This window comes from Pogoniulus pusillus, chromosome 13, assembly GCF_015220805.1.
Source record: "Pogoniulus pusillus isolate bPogPus1 chromosome 13, bPogPus1.pri, whole genome shotgun sequence".
NCBI lineage: Eukaryota > Metazoa > Chordata > Aves > Piciformes > Lybiidae > Pogoniulus > Pogoniulus pusillus.
In genome coordinates, this window is record NC_087276.1 from 4604931 (window position 1) to 4624040 (window position 19110).

Genomic DNA, 19110 nt, shown 5'->3' on the forward strand with positions numbered 1-19110 from the left:
ACTATGGTTATGAACTCCTAACTGTTTTTGGCACTGAGGTCAGCATTTAAAACTTTTTTTCATCTCCAGCTTATTCAGTCAAGATTGATGGCCTGGTTTACTTGCTTTCCAGGGAATTTCAGCCACCTTTGCCAACAATCCATTATAATATCAGCACTTGTAACTCTAGAGTGTTGGCTTGCTGGAGCCCCATATTTCTAGGTACAGCTGAATTGGCTGACCTATGTATGAACTGCTGTTTCTGTGTTTTACAGCCCAGTTCAACTTCTACTCACACTAGTAATTCTGCTGATGTCCTTAATACTACTTGCTTCATCAAGGATTACTCACCAGTAAGGCTTGCCAGACTTAAGCCCTTGACCAACAAATGTTAAAAACAAAAAAACAGGAGGAAAAAATAACATTTAATGTAAATGAGAAGCAGTTGGATTAAAAAGGCTGTGTACTAAGCTATGAGCAGCCAATCAACCATCTGACTTCTCATACCAACAACAATATTTATTGCAAATAGTGTTAAGGTCAATATTCTCCAATTGAATTGGAGTACAAATGCTATTTAGCTTTCATTACTGGGTGTAATATCAAAGGTGTTGACTTCATTTTCAACAACACAGGCAATTTGCTCTCTAGTGAAATGCTGCCTGAACTGAACTGTTCACTCTGCAGCATCTGTGTTAATTTATGTTTCCTGGGCAAGACTTAGGATAACTTCTACACAACACAGAGAAGTGTCTTGCCACTTAGAACAAGAAGGATAAGAGTCACAGTATCACAGAATGGTTTGGGTTAGAAAGGATCTTAAAGATCCTCTTGTTCTAATTCCCTTGCCATACTCAAGGACACCTCCTATTAGAGCAGGCTGCTCACAGAAAAGAAGTGTCTTGTCACTTACAACAAGGGAGGATTCACAGAATCACAGAATGGTTTAGAAGGGATCTTAAAGATCCTCTTGTTCTTATTCCCCTGCCATAGGCAAGGACACCTCCTATTAGAGCAGGTTGCTCACAGAAAAGAAGTGTCTTGTCACTTACAACGAGGGAAGAGTCACAGAATCACAGAATGGTTTGGGTTAGAAGGAATCTTAAAGATCATCTTGTTCTAATTCCCTTGCCATACTCAAAGACACCTCCTATTAGAGCAGGCTGCTCACAGAAAAGAAGTGTCTTGCCACTTACAACAAGGGAAGAGTCACAGAATCACAGAATGGTTTGGGTTAGAAGGGATCTTAAAGATCCTCTTGTTCTTATTCCCCTGCCATAGGCAAGGACACCTCCTATTAGAGCAGGCTGCTCACAGAAAAGAAGTGTCTTGCCACTTACAACAAGGGAAGAGTCACAGAATCACAGAATGGTTTGGGTTAGAAGGGATCTTAAAGATCATTTAGTTCCAATTCCCCTGCCATAGGTAAGGACACCTCCTATTAGACCAGGCTGCTCAAGTCCATCTGCCACTGAGAAGTTTTCAGCAGAAGGAGGACTTGCAGAGCTTTTTTGTTTGGGTTCTTTTTTACCCCTCTCAATTTAGACATCCCTGTCACTGCAGATCTCTAGTACAGCAGACACTGTTTGCAAAACCAAAATGATCTGTTCTGGGTTCAGCCCTGTCCTAGCTGAATGCAGGCCATGGTCTCTTGCAGATTATGCACTAGGAAGAAATGGTCATGCCAGTTCAAATCAGCACAGCTTATTTACTGCTGTGCTGGTTTGAGGCTAATAGGAATGTTTCACTGAGAGAAGTTACATCCTTAGCTGTGAGAAGAAAGGAAAAAGACCCCAACAGTACCCTATATCCCTCATTCTTCTGCTGAGAAATGCAACTAGGCAAAATACAGACTCACTTCTCACACACTTCTCACCTCTCAGTTCTGCTCCTTCTTTCTGGTGGTCTGCTCTCTGTGGTTGCCTCTGCCTTAACTCTAATCCAACCTAACCTTTTTTGTTCTAAGCTTCTTGTCATCTTTTTTGGCATCTCACCTCAGATATCTCCAGATTTATCATGTGAGGTATACAGGGGTTGATCTGCTTAGTTCTGAAGGGAGGGAAAGAGTGGGGAGGGGGCTTGGGTTGGGAGCTTCCTGGCAATCTGATTTTTGGGAGGGATTTTTGTATTAGTCTTAACTTGTATATAACTGTATGTTTAAATCATATAATCAACCAGGTTGGAAGCGACCTCCAAGATCATCCACTCCAAGCTATCCATCCAGTCCAACCAATCCAACCAAGATCATCCAGTCTAGCCCTATGCAATCCAACAGACCATGGCACTAAGTGCTCCATCCAGGCTTTGCTTCAACACCTTAGGGGATGGTGACTCCACCACCTCCCTGGGCAGCCCATTCCAATGCCAATCACTCTTTCTGCCAACAACTTCCTCCTAACATCCAGCCTAGACCTCCCCCGGCACAACTTGAGACTGTGTCCCCTTCTTCTGTTGCTGCTTGCCTGGCAGAAGAGACCAACCCCACCTGGCTACAGCCTCCCTTCAGGGAGTTGTAGACAGCAGTGAAGTCACCCCTAAGCCTCCTCTTCTCCAGGCTAAACAACCCCAGCTTCCTCAGCCTCTCCTCACAGGGCTTGTGTTCCAGGCCTTGTAAATTGTGCTAAGCTGTAAATATAGCTTCATTCCTTAACTTCCAGCCAGCTGAGTCTAGTCTGGGTGATTTCACTGTGTGTGTGTGGGGGGTAACTCCCAAACCATCACAAGGGCAAGCAATCATACATGGCTTCCCAGTTTCCATTCCTTTGTAGTTTATCATAAACCTCTTCAGTCTTTCCTTAGGCTGAGTTTGGAAGAGCGAATCCTTTCTAACCATTTATTACAGCCCTAGGTGTTACTTCACTGTGATTGCTGTATATGGAGTGCTAAGTCTGTTCTTCCTGTCCAGGAGCTGGTGACCAAGCACACTATGAAAGAGGATTCAAAGTGCACCTTTCTTAAGTATCAATTTAACTTATCATTTCAATATATCATTCTGAGTATGGTAAAAGTTAGTAGTGTTCTCCCAGAAAAAACAGCTGTGTGTATGAACTGCTGTTCAATCTAAACAGAACAGTCAGTGTGGGAGGTGGTGTCAAAACAGTCAGTGTGGGAGGTGCTGGAGTCACCATCCCTGGAGGTGTTCAAGAAAAGACTGGATGGGCATTTGGTGCCACGGTCTGGATGCCTGGATAGGGCTGGGTGCTAGGTTGGACTGGCTGATCCTGGAGGTCTCTTCCAACCTGGCTGATTCTAAGTGCTAATTAGTATTTGGTAGAAACGTTTCTATGTTAATGCTCCCTCCCTGGAGGTGTTCAAGGCTGGATGAGGCCTTGAGTGACCTGTTCCAGTGGGAGCTGTCCCTGACTATGGCAAGGGGTTGAAACTAGATGATCTCTGAGGTCCCTTCCAATGTAAACCATCCTATGATTCTAAATCCATCAAAACTTAGATTTAGGAGAAAACAACAAAACACAGCCCAAGATATCTTGTTGCAATTTGTTAAGGCAGAGGAGTGAGGCATGACAGCAGTCTGCTGGTTTTGTAGAGTAACAGTGGCACTCCATGGTGAAAAGGCAGAACACAGCACAACTGAAAAACATTGGAAATACTGCAGACTCTTCTTTCCTTCCTCAGCTTCTGTTGGTTTCATCAGCTGAGCCAGAATCTGTTTCTACCTTCTCCCTTGCTCATTTTACACTGTGGCCCAGTTCTCTGAGGTAACATTTAAATGACTTTTCAGAGATGATGTGAAGTGACTTTGGTTTAAGAGAACACAGTATCACAATGATGCTCACAGTATCACAATGATCATAGAATCATAGAATCAACCAGGTTGGAAGAGACCTCTAAGATCATCCAGTCCAACCTAGCACCCAGCACTATTCAGTCAACCAGATGATGGCGCTAAGTGCCTTATCCAGGCTTTTCTTGAACACCTCCAGGGATGGTGCCTCCACCACCTCCCTGGGCAGCCCATTCCAATGGGAAATCGCTCTGTGAAGAGCACTTCAACATCTCCCTTGAATTGAGGGGCCCAGAACTGGACACAGTACTCAAGGTGTGGCCTGACCAGTGCTGAGTACAGGGGCAGAATAACCTCCCTTGTCCTACTGGCCACACTGTTACTGATACAGGCCAGGATGCCATTGGCTCTCAGCCACCTGGGCACACTGCTGGCTCATCTTCAGCCTGCTCACAGTTAGGCCTTTCCATTTTCACCACCAAAAGGTATTTATGTCTGGCACTGCTCTGTTACCAGTAGAGCTGCACTGTTACTGTTTACCTTTTCTGCCCTGGGGTCCGGCTAATCCTTGCAATCCTGGAGCTCCCAAAATTCCATGCCTCCCCTTTTCTCCAGGTTCTCCTGGCAATCCTTGAGGGCCTGTAGCTCCTGAATGGAGGGAAAAAAGCCCAGTAACTTGTGAATATGCAAATCCATTGAACTGCTGATGCTTGTTTGGCTTTTCTCATGCTAGGCAGCACACTGTGTTGACCAGAGGTACCTGAAAGTGCTGGGGATGTGTGACGAACTGATGGACCCGGCTCACCGAGAGCCTGGGCAGACTATGGCTGCTGTCTGTAAGTGCTGAAATGGCTTTCAATACACACCTTCAGGTGCTCTCTGATTTCTCTAGCCTCCTCTTCAGCTGCATTTCCCTGTTCCATACCCGAGCTGTTACTTTATTAACCTTTGGCATTACCTGGGAGTCCAGGTACTCCTGGGTATCCAGGGTCGCCCTTGGGTCCTGGTATTCCGGGTTGTCCTTGGATACCTGGTGAGCCTTTTTCTCCTGGGAATCCACAGAGTCCTTAAAGGAAGAAAAATAAGAATCTAATCTTTGTTTGTTTCAAGTTGTTTCAAGTTTCATGTCTGTTCTACAGCTCATGATAAGCTTAACAAGATAAAAGCTCAGTAAGGGCTTTTTTGACTAGAAAAATAGTTCTATTCAGATACTTCAGCTCCCTGAATCTATTTAGGAGCAGTGAATGATCTCTCTGGTGGTAGCTGAAAGAGCAGAAATGGCTAGGAAGGTATGGCCAAGCCAGGCTTTATCTTAGTCAGTATTAGGATGTTCAGCAGTGCTGTACGTGACCACAGTAACCTCTGCCTCCTATGTTCATACTGCACATGGTGATGCCTCCCTAGTTCCCTGGGTTGATAAATACAGAAAATAGCACTCCATATGCAGAGGAAGCAGAGCTTCTTCTCTGGTAATAACACTTGGAGAAAATAAGGTCTCAAGTCTAGTGTTTTCTTCAGTCAGAGGTACCTGGTAGTCCTGGATCTCCGGGAGGTCCTTTGCAACCATATGCACCAAGCAGAGGAGTTGGGTCACCTCTCCTGCCTGTTGAGGTACAGTGACTTTGATTTCACACAAGTATTCCTTTTCATCCCCCAAACCAAAGCTATTTTGTAAGATCAGATCATTTACTCACAGATATTAACAGCTATGAAAGGGACTGAGATGACACAGCATGAAAAATGCTTTGGCACATGCAAATTATCTGACAGCTCAGCTTGTCCTCAAGTACCGACTTTGTTTTAGCATGACTCCGGGCAAGATTCCTTACCTTTAGACCCTTTTGGGCCGGTCAGTCCTGGGTTTCCAGGGATTCCAGGCAAGCCAACGTCACCCTGATGTTTTTAAAAGCAAAATGAAAGCGTTTGAGATGGGGCATGTGTTGCAGGAATGATCTCTATGAGCATTTGGCTCCCTTACACTGGGACATGGAGCAGAAATCAGTCTGAGTAGCAACACCATACTTAACCTCATCAGGAAAGCAAAGCCTGCTGTCTTTGTTACACATCTAACAGTGACCACTGACACTTCCAAGAAACTGAGATTAGACTTGCTAATCTTTCTGAATCTCTCCTTTTATAGTTTGTGCTGACTCTTGGCTCAAACAGCTTCAATTCCCCACAGATGGCTTGAATAATTTGATTTAAAAGTTACTATTAAAAAATGTACCAAATATTGTTGTATGTTACCCAACATTCACTGTAAACATTACCCAGAAATATGTTGTGATGAAACAGTCCAAACTTAAAGGTTTCTTCATCTGTCCTTTTGCACAATGGCCTATAATCAGCAATACATAGATCACCTCCTCTAAGCCATGACATAAAAGACAAGGCAAGCAGAGATATGACCCTTGACCAAAAAAACCCCACAACTCTATGTGTGTTTCATGTAATTTCACTGGCTACTTAGCACACAAGCCCCTGAGAATTCCACCCTACATCCTCCTATGATATTTTTTATATATATTTGATATATGGGGGGGGGGGTGTATTTGTTTTTGAGCAAAGTTGCTTGCCCAGGCTCTGTTTGGTGCAAGCTGTTGATATGGGCACAGAAGACTTGTTTTGTTTAGTCCCTTGGCTGGGCTGCTCCACACAGCAGGCATGAAGAGACAGCTATGTGTTGATTTCCTTTGTGTACTGCTGCTGTGTTATGATCTCGGCAGTGATTTGTCAATCTGTTCCTAGGAGAGATGTTGGAGACTTGATTGTATCAGGAGCAGTGTGGCCAGTAGGACAAGGGAGGTTATTCTTTCTTTGTACTCAGCTCTGGTCAGGCCACACCTTGAATCTATGTGCCCATAGATTCATAGAATCAGTCAGTGTTGGAAGGGACCACAAGGATCATCTAGTTCCAACCCCCCTGCCATGGGCAGGGACACCCTACCCTAGATCAGGCTGCCCACAGCCTCATCCACCCTGGCCTTAAACACCTCCAAGGGATGGGGCCTCAACAACCTCCCTGGGCAACCCATTTCAGGCTCTCCCCACTCTCATGCTGAACAACTTCCTCCTCACATCCAGTTCTGGGCTCCTCAATTCAAGAGATATGTTGAGGTACTGGAATGTGTCCAGAGAAAGGCAATGAAGCTGGTGAGGGGCCTGGAGCACAGCCCTGTGAGGAGAGGCTGAGGGAGCTGGGGGTGTGCAGCCTGCAGAAGAGGAGGCTCAGGGCAGACCTCATTGCTGTCCACAACTCCCTGAAGGGAGGCTGTAGCCAGGTAGGGTTGGTCTCCTCCCAGGCAACCAGCAACAGAACAAGGGGACACAGTCTCAAGTTGTGCTGGGACAGATCTGGGCGGGATGTTAGGAGGAAGTTGTTGTCAGAGAGAGTGATTGGCATTGGAATGGGCTGCCCAGGGAGGTGGTGGAGGCACCGTCCCTGGAGGTGTTCAAGCAAAGCCTGGATGAGGCACTTAGTGCCATGGTCTGGTTGATTGGTTAGGGCTGGCTGCTGGGTTGGACTGGATGATCTTGGAGGTCTCTTCCACCCAGGCTGATTGTGCCTCCATTTTTTGCCCCCTGCCCCATACTTAGTGCAGTGTAGCCTGAACTTCTACCACGTGACAACCTGACCATCACAGCCACATCTCAGAGAGGGGAGAGAAGCTGTCTGTGGACTCCTACTGCAGTTCCTGCTGAAAATGTCTTCAAAGCTTTGAAGAATTACATTAAGGACTTTACCTTTCTTATTGCACTGATAGTCTTGTCAAGAGGAACATCTAGTGGATAAGTACAATAAAAGTTTCCTTCTTCATACTCCTTGGAGGCAGGAGATAACTGCTAAACTCAGCCACTTTGTTTACCTGGTCACCTGGTTGTCCTTGAAAGCCTGTAATTCCTCTATAGCCTTTTGGTCCTGGGAAACCCTGGACTCCAGGAAACCCCATCACTCCAGTGTCACCGTGGTCACCTGGCACTCCTGGGACACCATTCTTCCCTGGAAACCCTGGGGTGCCTCTGAAACCAGTGCTGCCTTTTTCACCTGAAGGTAATGGCAGAACAAGAGAATGGTTGATAGTCAAGCCATTATTTGATGCTCAGAACACAACTTTGCTCTCATACTTAGCACTTGTCCAAAGAAACAACCCTGCTAGTTGAACAATCTGGCTGGAAGTTACTGCAGCTGTGAGAAGTCTGTCAGATGAATGTGTGTATGTTCAGGACTTTATGCTCTTACCTCTTTCACCTCTAAATCCATTCTCACCAGGCAGCCCTGGTTCCCCCTTCTGTCCTTTCTCAAGGCGAATGTTCACATAGCCAGTGTCTCCTGGAGACCCTCTTTCACCTTCAAACCAAGCACATGGAAGGTGAGTAAACCCTCATTGAGTGACATGTCCTGAAAGTTAATGACTTCCCTGACAGAGAAAGTCTTCAAATACTAATGGTTGTTTCAGCAGGATCACTGCACAGAAATCTGTTGTCCTTCCCTTGGTTTTCAGTTAGTTCAGTAGTAACCCAGGTGGTGTTAAACCAGAATTACTCCCTGCTTGTCTGGAACATGTAAGGTGGTAATTGTGTTGTCCACTCCACAGTGCATTGTCTGTGAGTCTGCAGGTTGGAGATAGCTATAGCTGTTCTTTCCTATATTCATAGAATCACAAAATCAAACAGGTTGGAAGAGACCTCCAAGCTCAGCCAGTCCAACCTAGCACCCAGCCCTGTCCAGTCAAACAGACCATGGCACTAAGTGCCTCAGCCAGGCTTTGCTTCAACACCTCCAGGGATGGTGACTCCACCACCTCCCTGGGCAGCCCATTCCAATGCCAATCACTCTCTCTGCCAACAACTTCCTCCTAACATCCAGCCTAGACCTCCCCTGGCACAACTTGAGACTGTGTCCCCTTGTTCTGTTGCTGCTTGCCTGACAGAAGAGCCCAACCTCACTTGGCTACAGCCTCCCTTCAGGTAGTTGTAGACAGCAATGTGGTCTGCCCTGAGCCTCCTCTTCTGCAGGCTGCACACCCCCAGCTCCCAATTCATATTTAGGGAGATTATTGCCTATATTTTACATAGGTTGAGGCACACACAGACACCATGATAGAAAACTTGCAACATCTAAAGTTTCAGATGTGTACAATTCAGAATTCAAGGTTTAAGTGATCTCAGTGGTAGATGCACCTATTGATCTGAATGCAGTGAATTCTTCCTCAGTTATTTTTCATTGTGCATTTCTAAGTGAGGTAATTTCATTTAATATCTCTGAAACCAGAAGTGAACATTACAGCAAGTGGTAGTAGTAAATGTGTTCCTAAAGACAGCAGTAACAAAGCTAAGCACAGCAATTGCAGAAGTAGAGAGTGAAGGGGATTTTTACAAACCTTTTAATCCCATATCCCCACATTCTCCACTAGGCCCAGGTGGACCCATTTTTCCTTCTTCACCTTTTACACCAGGGATTCCCATTTGGCCTTGTGTTCCTGGGAGTCCTGGGAATCCTTGGGGTCCTTGAATTCCTTTGTTTCCTGGTAATAAGAAATGTTTTGTTTACATGTTCTGTCTGTTATGCTGTTATTGTCATATTCTAAAGGGTGTAAAGCAAAAGGCAGAGTTCAGAGCAGTCCACAAAAATGATTCAAAAGATGGAACCCCTCTGCTATGAGGACAGGACGAGTGAGTTGAGTTTGTTCACCCTGAAGAAGGCTCTGGGGAGACCTTAGTGTAGCCTTTTGGTACTTCATGAGGCCTCTCAGACTGGGACAGAGTTTTTAGCAGGACAGGATGAGTAAGTTGAATTTGTTTATCCTCAGGAAGGCTCTGGGGAGACCTTAGTGTGGCCTTTTGGTGCTTCAAGGGGCCTCTCAGAAAGATTGGGGCAGATTTTGTAGCAGGACAGGATGAGTGAGTTGAGTTTGTTCATCTTGAAGAAGGCTCTGGGGAGACCTCAGTGTAGCCCTTTGGTACTTCAAGAGGCCTCTCAGACTGGGACAGAGTTTTTAGCAGGACAGGATGACAACTGATGGTTTCAAAGTAAAACTGGGGAGGTTCAGATGGTCTAAGGAAGAAATCTTTCATATGGAGGGTGGTGAGACTCTGACTCGGTGTGCCCAAAGAGGTGATAGGTGTCCCATCTCTGGAAACTTTCCAGGGTCAGGTTGGACAGGCTCTAAGCACAGGTTCACTGCAGGGTAATTGGACTAGATGACCTTTAAAGGTCCCTTCCAACCAGTCCATGATTCCATTGTTATTGCCTTTACTCTGCTGCACAGTTTATTCTTGAAGCTGGAAAGGGAGGGAAGTGCAAAGTAGTTCTGAGCTTTAACAGCAGTGGAAACAGCTGCCTCTACAAGAGAATTCAGAGATGAGGTGGCTTGCAGGATGTTTAACATACCTGTTTGCCCTGGGAAACCAAGTGGACCTCTATTGCCTGGGAGTCCTGTAAGTCCTCGGGAGCCTGGAGGACCTGGGGAACCTTGGGAGCCAGGAAAGCCTTTGAGACCTTTGACTCCAGGTGGCCCATCTAGGCCCCTCTCTCCTCTTTGACCTTTAAAGCCTGGTAAACCTGCCAAAAAGAGGTTTAATTTACATATACAAATGCAGGCAAAGGCTTCATCAGCTGTAGAAACTGACAGATTTTGGTATAAATTTGAGCATCATCAAACATAGCAAAAGAACTTGGAAACTTTGCTCCCATGCTGGAGTTGTGTCCCTCCCTGGATTTTTCACCTGGGTTGCTGGTTTTGTTGCATTGCTGCAGTACAAGACAGAGCAGTAGAAGCACTCTGTGAAAAGTCCCTGCTAAGTGAAATACTTCTTGTAGTTGTCTCCTAGCTCCCTCTAAATAACACTTCCATTTCAGAGTAAAGAAGGTGAAAGTATCCCAGGAATGACAGTTTCAGGACAACAGAGTAAGAGAACTCTTCTGTTTACTACTTGACAGTCAGCATGCTGGTCTGGACAGTTAAAGAACAGCATGGGAAGCACCTGAGGTGCACACTCTCCACTCCTTGACTTCAAGAAAATGTGCAACAGGTAATGTACACCCCCAGCAGTGACATGCACACCCCCCCAGCAGGAAATTTGTGATGCCAGCCACAAAACCGTGTGATGAAATCCACTAGAAAAGATGTGCAAAGCTCAGAGTTGTGAGGCACTTCTATGGATGTTGTGTACCTTGAGGTCCTGGCAGGCCCACGACACCTCTGAGTCCTGGTGGCCCTGGTATGCCTGTGTCACATGGTGGACCAGGGAATCCTGGACAGCCTGGTGCTCCTATATCACCTTCTGGGCCTCTGAAGCCTTTGGGACCTGGAAATCCTGGGGTACCAGGTTGTCCTGGAAACAACAAACAATGGGACATGTTTTACTTGCATTACTCAGCATCCTTTATGGCAGGGTGGTTGGAACTAGATGATCCCTGTGGTCCCTTCCAACCCTGACTGATTCTATGATTCTGAGAGGGACACTGATCTGACTTTGCTCAGATTTTCTCCTTTAAACACAGGGAAAAGCTTCATAAAAGCTGGCTCATACCTTGAAACCCAGGAACACCTAGATCACCTCTGGCTCCTTGTGCACCAGGGGGTCCTGGCAGTCCCCTCTTGCCTGGGATTCCTGGAGGACCATATGTGGTATCACCTGGAACACCTTTCTGACCATCTATGCCAGGTGGACCTGGACGACCATGTCTACCATCAATTGTAGAGCCTCTTTCACCTTCATCACCAGGATCACCACCTGCACCTCGAAAGCCTGTTGAGAGGATGTTAGAATTCAAATAGGGCACAATGTGGAAGTTGTTTCTTGCATTTTTTTCCCCTGTGTTTTTTTTTCCCCCCAAACCTGTGGAATGCTATAATGTAAATTTAACCAGCATTAAATAATCACTTTGCAAAGAAAAACAGCATCCCATATTACATCTCATCAGACAGTAAAAGTGAATGATTTTGAGCTTAAGCAACAGGTCTCATGGATTAAGGAAAGCACAATTCACCTTCTGACCCAGGGATTCCTGCTCCTGGCCTGCCTTGATGGCCTTTTTGCCCATCAAACCCATTTAGTCCAGGACGACCAGGGAGGCCCTTTAAACCCTTTGATCCTGGAGAGAGAAAGGCAACATACAAAAAACTGTCAGAGCTTTAAAATGAGTGGTTGGAGGATGCCAAATTGTGTCTTTATCCCATGCAAATTCATGTGCTTTGACAAGTGCATTTCATCTCCTTTTAACATTTTGGGCAAAAGCCACCACCCAAGTCATAACCAAGTCATGGTTGTTGTTTTTCTAAGTGGACTTGTTCCCAAACCCATGGATAGCAGACTGCAGATTGTTAGAGTAAATTAGATAAAATGATCTTTCTCCTTTAATATTGTTACAGGATATCCACCATATGAATTGGGTGACTGCCATGTGTCACCTCCAATTCTCGTATGCTCAAGAACTGGCTGGAGGGCAGAGCCCAGAGAGGGTGGTGAATGGTGCCACATCCAGCTGGCAGCTGTCACTAGTGGTGTACCCCAAGGATCAGTGCTGGGCACAGTCCTGTTCAACATCTTTATTGATGATCTGGAGCATGGGATTGAGTCCTGCATCAGTAAGTTTGCAGATGACACCAAGCTAGGAGCAGCTGTGGAGCTGTTGGAAGGTAGGAGAGCCCTGCAGAGGGACCTAGCCAGGCTGGGTGGGTGGGCAGAGGCCAATGGGATGAGATTGAACAAGGCCAAGTGCAGGGTTCTGCACTTTGGCCACAACAACCCCAAGCAATGCTACAGGCTGGGGACAGAGTGGCTGAGAGCAGCCAGGCAGACAGTGACCTGAGGGTACTGGTAGAGAGTATTTGAAGATGAGGCAGCAGTGTGCCCAGGTGGGCAGGAGAGCCAATGGCATCCTGGCCTGCATCAGGAACAGTGTGGCCAGCAGGACAAGGGAGGTTATTCTGCCCCTGTACTCAGCACTGCTCAGGCCACACCTTGAGTGCTGTGTCCAGTTCTGGGCCCCTCAATTCAAGAGAGATGTTGAGGTGCTGGAATGTGTCCAGAGAAGGGCAAGGAAGCTGGTGAGGGGCTTGGAGCACAGCCCTGTGAGGAGAGGCTGAGGGAGCTGGGGGTGTGCAGCCTGCAGAAGAGGAGGCTCAGGGCAGACCTCATTGCTGTCTACAACTCCCTGAAGGGAGGCTGTAGCCTGGTGGGGTTGGTCTCTTCTCCCAGGCAAGCAGCAACAGAAGAAGGGGACACAGTCTCAAGCTGTGCCAGGGGAGGTCTAGGCTGGATGTTAGGAGGAAGCTGTTGTCAGAGAGAGTGATTGGCATTGGAATGGGCTGCCCAGGGAGGTGGTGGAGTCACCGTCCCTGAAGGTGTTGAAGCAAAGCCTGGATGAGGCACTTAGTGCCATGGTCTGGTTGACTGGCTAGGGCTGGGTGCTAGGTTGGCCTGGATGAGCTTGGAGGTCTCTTCCAACCTGGTTGATTCTATGATTCTCCTGTGTTAGATGCTGCTTCTGAAATGCTGCTCATCCTTCTTTCATGTCCCTATAAATTCTACTTGCCACCTACAATTTTGATGTCAGGGTGCTGTGTAAGACTACACTGACCAGCTTGAACATCCAGAATCTGCTTCTTCTGATCAGGACTCCCTGGGGGACCTCAAATGTTTTGGAGGTGACCACAAGCAATGTTTTGCCAGTTCCTAGGTGAGTGCTTTGAATTCAAACTAAGTTGAACCAGTTAAAGTAATGGCAATTACTTTGAATAGTAATTAATTTAGGGCTCAAGTGCAGCTTGCCATGAGCAATGCAGTTGTAGAAATTACAGACTTGCAGCATATCAGTATCTGAAGGGGGCCTACAAAAAAGCTGGGGAAGGACTTTTCAGTATATCAGGGAGTGACAGGACTGGGGGGAATGGAGGGAAGCTGGAGATGGGTAAGTTCAGGCTGGAGGTGAGGAGGAAGTTGTTCACTAAGAGAGGCTGGAATGGGTTGCCCAGGGAGGTGGTTGAGGCCCCATCCCTGGAGGTGTTTAAGGCCAGGCTGCGTGGGGCTCTGGGCAGCTTGATCTAGGATAGGGTGTCCCTGGCCACTGCAGGGGGGTTGGACCTAGATGATCCTTGTGCTCCCTTCCAACCCTGGCTGATTCTATATCTTTGCTTCATACCTTTTCTTCTCCTCTACCTTAGATCTCAGCCAGCTCCACCCATCTGTCTGTTTTACAGACTCTCCCATGCATTCCAATCAAGGCAGGGCAGAGTTTCAAGCTACCTGCTCTGGAGGCAGCCTGCACACCATTTTATGGTACAAACTGCACTGCTTTATTCCTTCAGATGATTCTGTTCCTGGCTATTTGCAGTTTTAGACTGATGGAAATCTAGCACAGTTTATCTTTTTAGGATAGCTTCTTCTTTTAATTATCAACTTAAAGCTCCATTTCCCTTAAAGAGTTCTGGGCCCCTCAGTTCAAGAAGGGCCTCAGGGAACTGCTTGAAAGAGTCCATTGCAGAGCCACAAAGATGATGAAGGGAGTTGAACACCAGCCTTAAGAGGGAACTGAGGCTCTAGCTTGGAGAAGAGGAGACTGAGAGTAAGTGTCTGGAGAATGGAGTCAGTCTCTGCTGAGTGACATTCAGTGACAGGACAAGAGGTGGTGGGTGCAAGCAGGAGCAAAGGAGGTTCCACATGAAGATAAGGAAAAGCTTTTTCACTGTGAGGGTGACAAAACACTGGAACAGGCTCTCCAGAGAGGTTGTGGAGTCTCCTTCTCTGGGGACATTCAAAACTCACCTAACACATTTCTGTGGGACCCACTCTAGGTGGTTCTGCTCTGGCAGAGGGGTTGGATTAGGTGATCTTTCAAGGTCACTTCTAACCCCTAACATTGTGTGATGCTCCCATCTGTGAACATACCTTGAACACCTTTAAATCCTGGGGGACCTGGACTTCCAGGGTATGGTGAAGTAATGCAGACAGTCTCACCTGAAGCAAGAGGGATAAAGAAGCTGTCTTTGTGAGCACTGTCTGAGCACTTACTGTAATACTTCTGTAGAACTAACCAACTAGATGTGCAAGAGTAGAGAGAAAGGACTTTTGATGCACATCATTTATGTATTACTGATAGGAGATCTTAAGATGCATTTTTCTCAACACTTCTTTCTAGAGAATATTGATAACTCTCTGAATTGCTGCCACACAGTTGTATGCTGTAAGGACAGATTCATGTTCTCACTTTCCACAGACATCTGTCCCTCTGCTGCAAGAAAGAAATAGCATTTTCATCTCAATCCCAGGCACATTTCTGCCTCACAGATACTGCTATCAGTGTAGCTATTTCTATTTCAGTTGGGATATTTTATAACCAAAAAGCAGACCAAGCCTTAAGCAGGAGTTGTATTGTCCTGTTCCTTCAGCACAAAAGCATTTCCTTGCAAATCCTTACACTCAGGGATATTCTTTATCCAAGAAAGTAATTCCTCTGGTAACCTGCAAGTGGCATTTTGCAGGTGTAAAGCACCTGGCAGCTGGTGTTTTCATCAGTATCTGCTGCTATAAACTGGTAGTATGGGCCTTCTCAGTGGCTGTACTTCACATGACCACTGAGTTTGCCACAGTTCTCACTGTAAGTGACTAACACATGCATATCAAAGAGTAGTGGATGCTAGGAAATGTGCATTGTTTTTATTTGGCTTTTAAAGTAAGCATGCAGAATTACCTTTCTGGCCCTTTGGACCAGGTGGTCCAACACTACCTGTATCACCAACATCTCCGGGACTACCTCTGATGCCTGGAGGGCCAGGAAATCCCAAACCAGGCAATCCTGGCTGTCCTTTTATCCCAGGAAGTCCTGGGACTCCAGGAAATCCTTTATCACCCAGCAGTGATACTCCAGAGTCACCCTAAAAGGAAGAATTCACTGATAAGAAATGAAAAGACATGACAGTTTTCCTCTCTTTGATTATCAAGAGCTGTCATAGAGAATTATCTGTAGTATCATAGAATCAACCAGGTTGGAAGTGACCTCCAAGATCATCCAGTCCAACCTAGCACCCAGCCCTAGCCAGTCAACTAGACCATGGCACTAAGTGCCTCAGCCAGGCTCTTCTTGAACACCTCCAAGGATGGTGACTCTACTATCTCCCTGGGCAGCCCATTCCAATGCCAATCACACTCTCTGTGAAGAACTTCCTCCTAACCAGAAGAAATTACTCCTCCACAGAAACTACTCCTCCACAATTAAGTGCCTATATGGATGATATCAGTAGTTTTACTCTGCTCTGTTGAGACCCCACCTGGAGTACTGCATCCAGTTCTGGAGTCCCTATTACAAGAGGGATGTGGAGATGCTGGAGTGTGTCCAGAGCAGGGCCAGGAGGATGTTCAGAGGGCTGCAGCAGCTCTGCTGTGAGCACAGACTGAAAGAGTTGGGGCTGTGCAGTCTGGAGCAGAGGAGGCTCCCAGGTGACCTTCTTGTGGCCTGCCAGTAGCTGAAGGGGGCCTCCAAAAAAGCTGGGGAGGGACTTTTTAGGCTGTCAGGGAGTGCCAGGAGTGGGGGGAATGGAGCAAAGCTGGAGGTGGGGAGAGTCAGTCTGGATGTAAGGAGGCAGTTTTTCAGCATGAGAGTGGTGAGAGGCTGGAATGGGTTGCCCAGGGAGGTGGTTGAGGCCCCATGCCTGGAGGTGTTTAAGGCCAGGCTGGATGAGGCTGTAGCCATCTTGATGCAGGGTAGGGTGTCCCTGGGCATGGCAGGGGGGTTGGAACTAGATGATCCTTTGGTCCCTTTCAACCCTGACTGATTCTATGATTTTAAGTGTTGGAAAACATTAGGAACAAGGGATATAGAATTCTGTAAAGTTTTTTTTCCCTTCCTAATCCCATAATACTGGCACACAGTAAATGCAGCAATTCAGGAATACCAAACTAAGCAGTAACACTTCCAAAGAATTAAGTTTTTGGTTGATAAAAGCTACATGTTTTTTTTTTATCTTGGCTGACATAAAGTGATAGAAGTGATTAATGTGCTAGGAATTTGGAATGAAATGGTATCCTCTTCACTACACAGCACATTTCATAACACAATGTTATCTGAAATGGAAAAAAACAACCCATCTGAGACAGTCAAACATTACCTCATTTCCTTTTTCCCCAGGCAATCCTAGTTCTCCATCTCTGCCATCATTACCTCTTTGGCCTGGGAATCCTGGAGCCCCAGCAGGACCTCTTTCTCCTTTTATTCCTTAAAACAATTAAAAAAGAAAGAAGTGTAATATTTGCAGTAAGTTCTGAAGGTTTTATCTCTGCCCAGGTAACTACTGGGTAAGCATTCATCACACCTGTATGATCACTTCTACTGCTTGAATTCCCATTGCCTTAACGAGGTATCTTAGGCTTAGGGAGGCAGTATGTAGCTGGACACCTCCTGGAACAACTTGGTCTCTGTAAAAGACATGTTTACAGGCACCACAAGAATGTGGCTTGTGTTCAACCAGAGTGAAAATCTTTTGCTGTGGAAATGAGTTTTATTCATGGTTTCAGTGCAGGAAGGACATAGCAATGCATTATGGTATTTGCATCCATGTTCCCCAAAGGTTTTTCTTCTTTTACCCATGCTTTTCTTTGTCTGGTAGTTATGAAAATGGAGGTTTTGCATCAAGGACAATAAGTCTGTTCTAACTCAAAGATTCATTTTGTTGTCAAGAAATCCTTTGCAAATGAAACAGTGTTTTGCCCTGCTCCAGTACCTGTGAGCAGGCACAGGTGCTCGTAGCTAACTAATCACTAACAGTAAGATGGAGATGTTTTTGTCTGAATAAATGGTTTAGCATTTCTAACTAGACTTTGCCATCAGATTGCTCTAATTTGTTGTTCTCTCTTTCTTACAATCATAGAATCAACCAGGTTGGAAGAGACCTCAAAGATCATCCAGTCCAACCTTGCACCCAGCCCTATCCAGTCAACCAGACCATGGCACTAAGTGCCTCAGCCAGGCTTTGTTTCAACACCTTCAGGGACAGCGACTCCACCACCTCCCTGGGCAGCCCATTCCAATGCCAATCACTCTCTCTGCCAACAACTTCCTCCTAACATCCAGCCTAGACCTCCCCTGGCACAACTTGAGACTGTGTCCCCTTGTTCTATTGCTGGTTGCCTGGGAGAAGAGACCAACTCCACCTGGCTACAGCCTCCCTTCAGGTAGTTGTAGACAGCAATGAGGTCACCCCTGAGCCTCCTCTTTTGCTTTTTCAAATCATAACTGTAAGAAAAATAATAGATAACAGTGGAAAACCAAAGCCAAATATTTATGCAGACTGAGAAACACTCAGCTGCTACTTATAATTATTTGTGTATCATTAGAGGCTTCATATCTGTATCTTGATTCTCAGTACAGTGCTCAGGCCATTAATATTGTCTGCTCTCACGAGCTATGAGAATAGCTACACAAACAAGCTCTGGTAATACATTTTAGTTAGCCCACCCCAAATGTTAAGGACAGATGGACCAAATCTCCAAAATTTTATAACATATAGCATGCTTGGGTCCAGGATTAATGCTTTGGGCTCCTCCCCATTACAAAAACTTACTTGATTAAAGACTCTATGGGGTTCAGTAGAAGAATAGAATAACAGAATCATAGAATCAACCAGGTTGGAAGAGCTCTCCAAGATCATCCAGTCCAACCTATCAACCTTCTGTGAGCAGGCACAGGCACCTGTGAGCAGGCACAGGCACTCATAGCTAACTAATCACTAACAGTAAGGTGGAGAAGTTTTTGTCTGAATAAATAGTTTAGCATTTCTAACCAGACTTTGCCATTAGGTCACTGTAAAATTTGTTGTTCTCTGTTTCCTTTGCTTTTTCAAACCATAACTGTACCTGTGAGCAGGCACAGGCACTCATAGCTAACTAATCACTAACAGTAAGGTGGAGAAGTTTTAGTCTGAATAAATAGTTTAGCATTTCTAACCAGACTTTGCCATTAGGTCACTGTAATTTGTTGTTCTCTGTTTCCTTTGCTTTTTCAAACCATAACTGTACCTGTGAGCAGGCACAGGCACTCATAGCTAACTAATCACTAACAGTAAGGTGGAGATTTTTTGGTGTCTGGATAAATAGTTTAGCATTTCTAACCAGACTTTGCCATTAGGTCACTGTAATTTGTTGTTCTCTGTTTCCTTTGCTTTTTCAAACCATAACTGTACCTGTGAGCAGGCATAGGCACTCATAGCTAACTAATCACTAACAGTAAGGTGGAGATTTTTTGGTGTCTGGATAAATAGTTTAGCACTTCTAACTAGATAGTCTGAATAAATAGTTTAGCATTTCTAACCAGACTTTGCCATTAGGTCACTGTAATTTGTTGTCCTCTGTTCTTTTGCTTGTTCACATCCTAGCTGTACCTGTGAACTATT

At 45.8% G+C, this 19110-nt stretch overlaps 1 protein-coding gene across 1 annotated transcript in view; it reads right to left on the bottom strand.

Annotated features, from left to right (window-relative positions):
- The window catches only part of COL4A4 (collagen type IV alpha 4 chain), a 93348-nt gene that overhangs the window by 16516 nt on the left and 57722 nt on the right, over nucleotides 1-19110 (bottom strand). The window contains exons 24-37 of the mRNA XM_064152804.1: nucleotides 16831-16937; nucleotides 15417-15600; nucleotides 14615-14683; nucleotides 11715-11819; nucleotides 11255-11473; nucleotides 10895-11056; nucleotides 10113-10283; nucleotides 9103-9246; nucleotides 7962-8069; nucleotides 7588-7766; nucleotides 5551-5614; nucleotides 5250-5324; nucleotides 4680-4787; nucleotides 4262-4369 (exon numbers count right to left, since the gene is read on the bottom strand). Coding sequence (XP_064008874.1) covers nucleotides 4262-4369; nucleotides 4680-4787; nucleotides 5250-5324; nucleotides 5551-5614; nucleotides 7588-7766; nucleotides 7962-8069; nucleotides 9103-9246; nucleotides 10113-10283; nucleotides 10895-11056; nucleotides 11255-11473; nucleotides 11715-11819; nucleotides 14615-14683; nucleotides 15417-15600; nucleotides 16831-16937 — 1803 coding nt within the window. The remainder of the gene's footprint in view (nucleotides 1-4261; nucleotides 4370-4679; nucleotides 4788-5249; nucleotides 5325-5550; nucleotides 5615-7587; nucleotides 7767-7961; nucleotides 8070-9102; nucleotides 9247-10112; nucleotides 10284-10894; nucleotides 11057-11254; nucleotides 11474-11714; nucleotides 11820-14614; nucleotides 14684-15416; nucleotides 15601-16830; nucleotides 16938-19110) is intronic.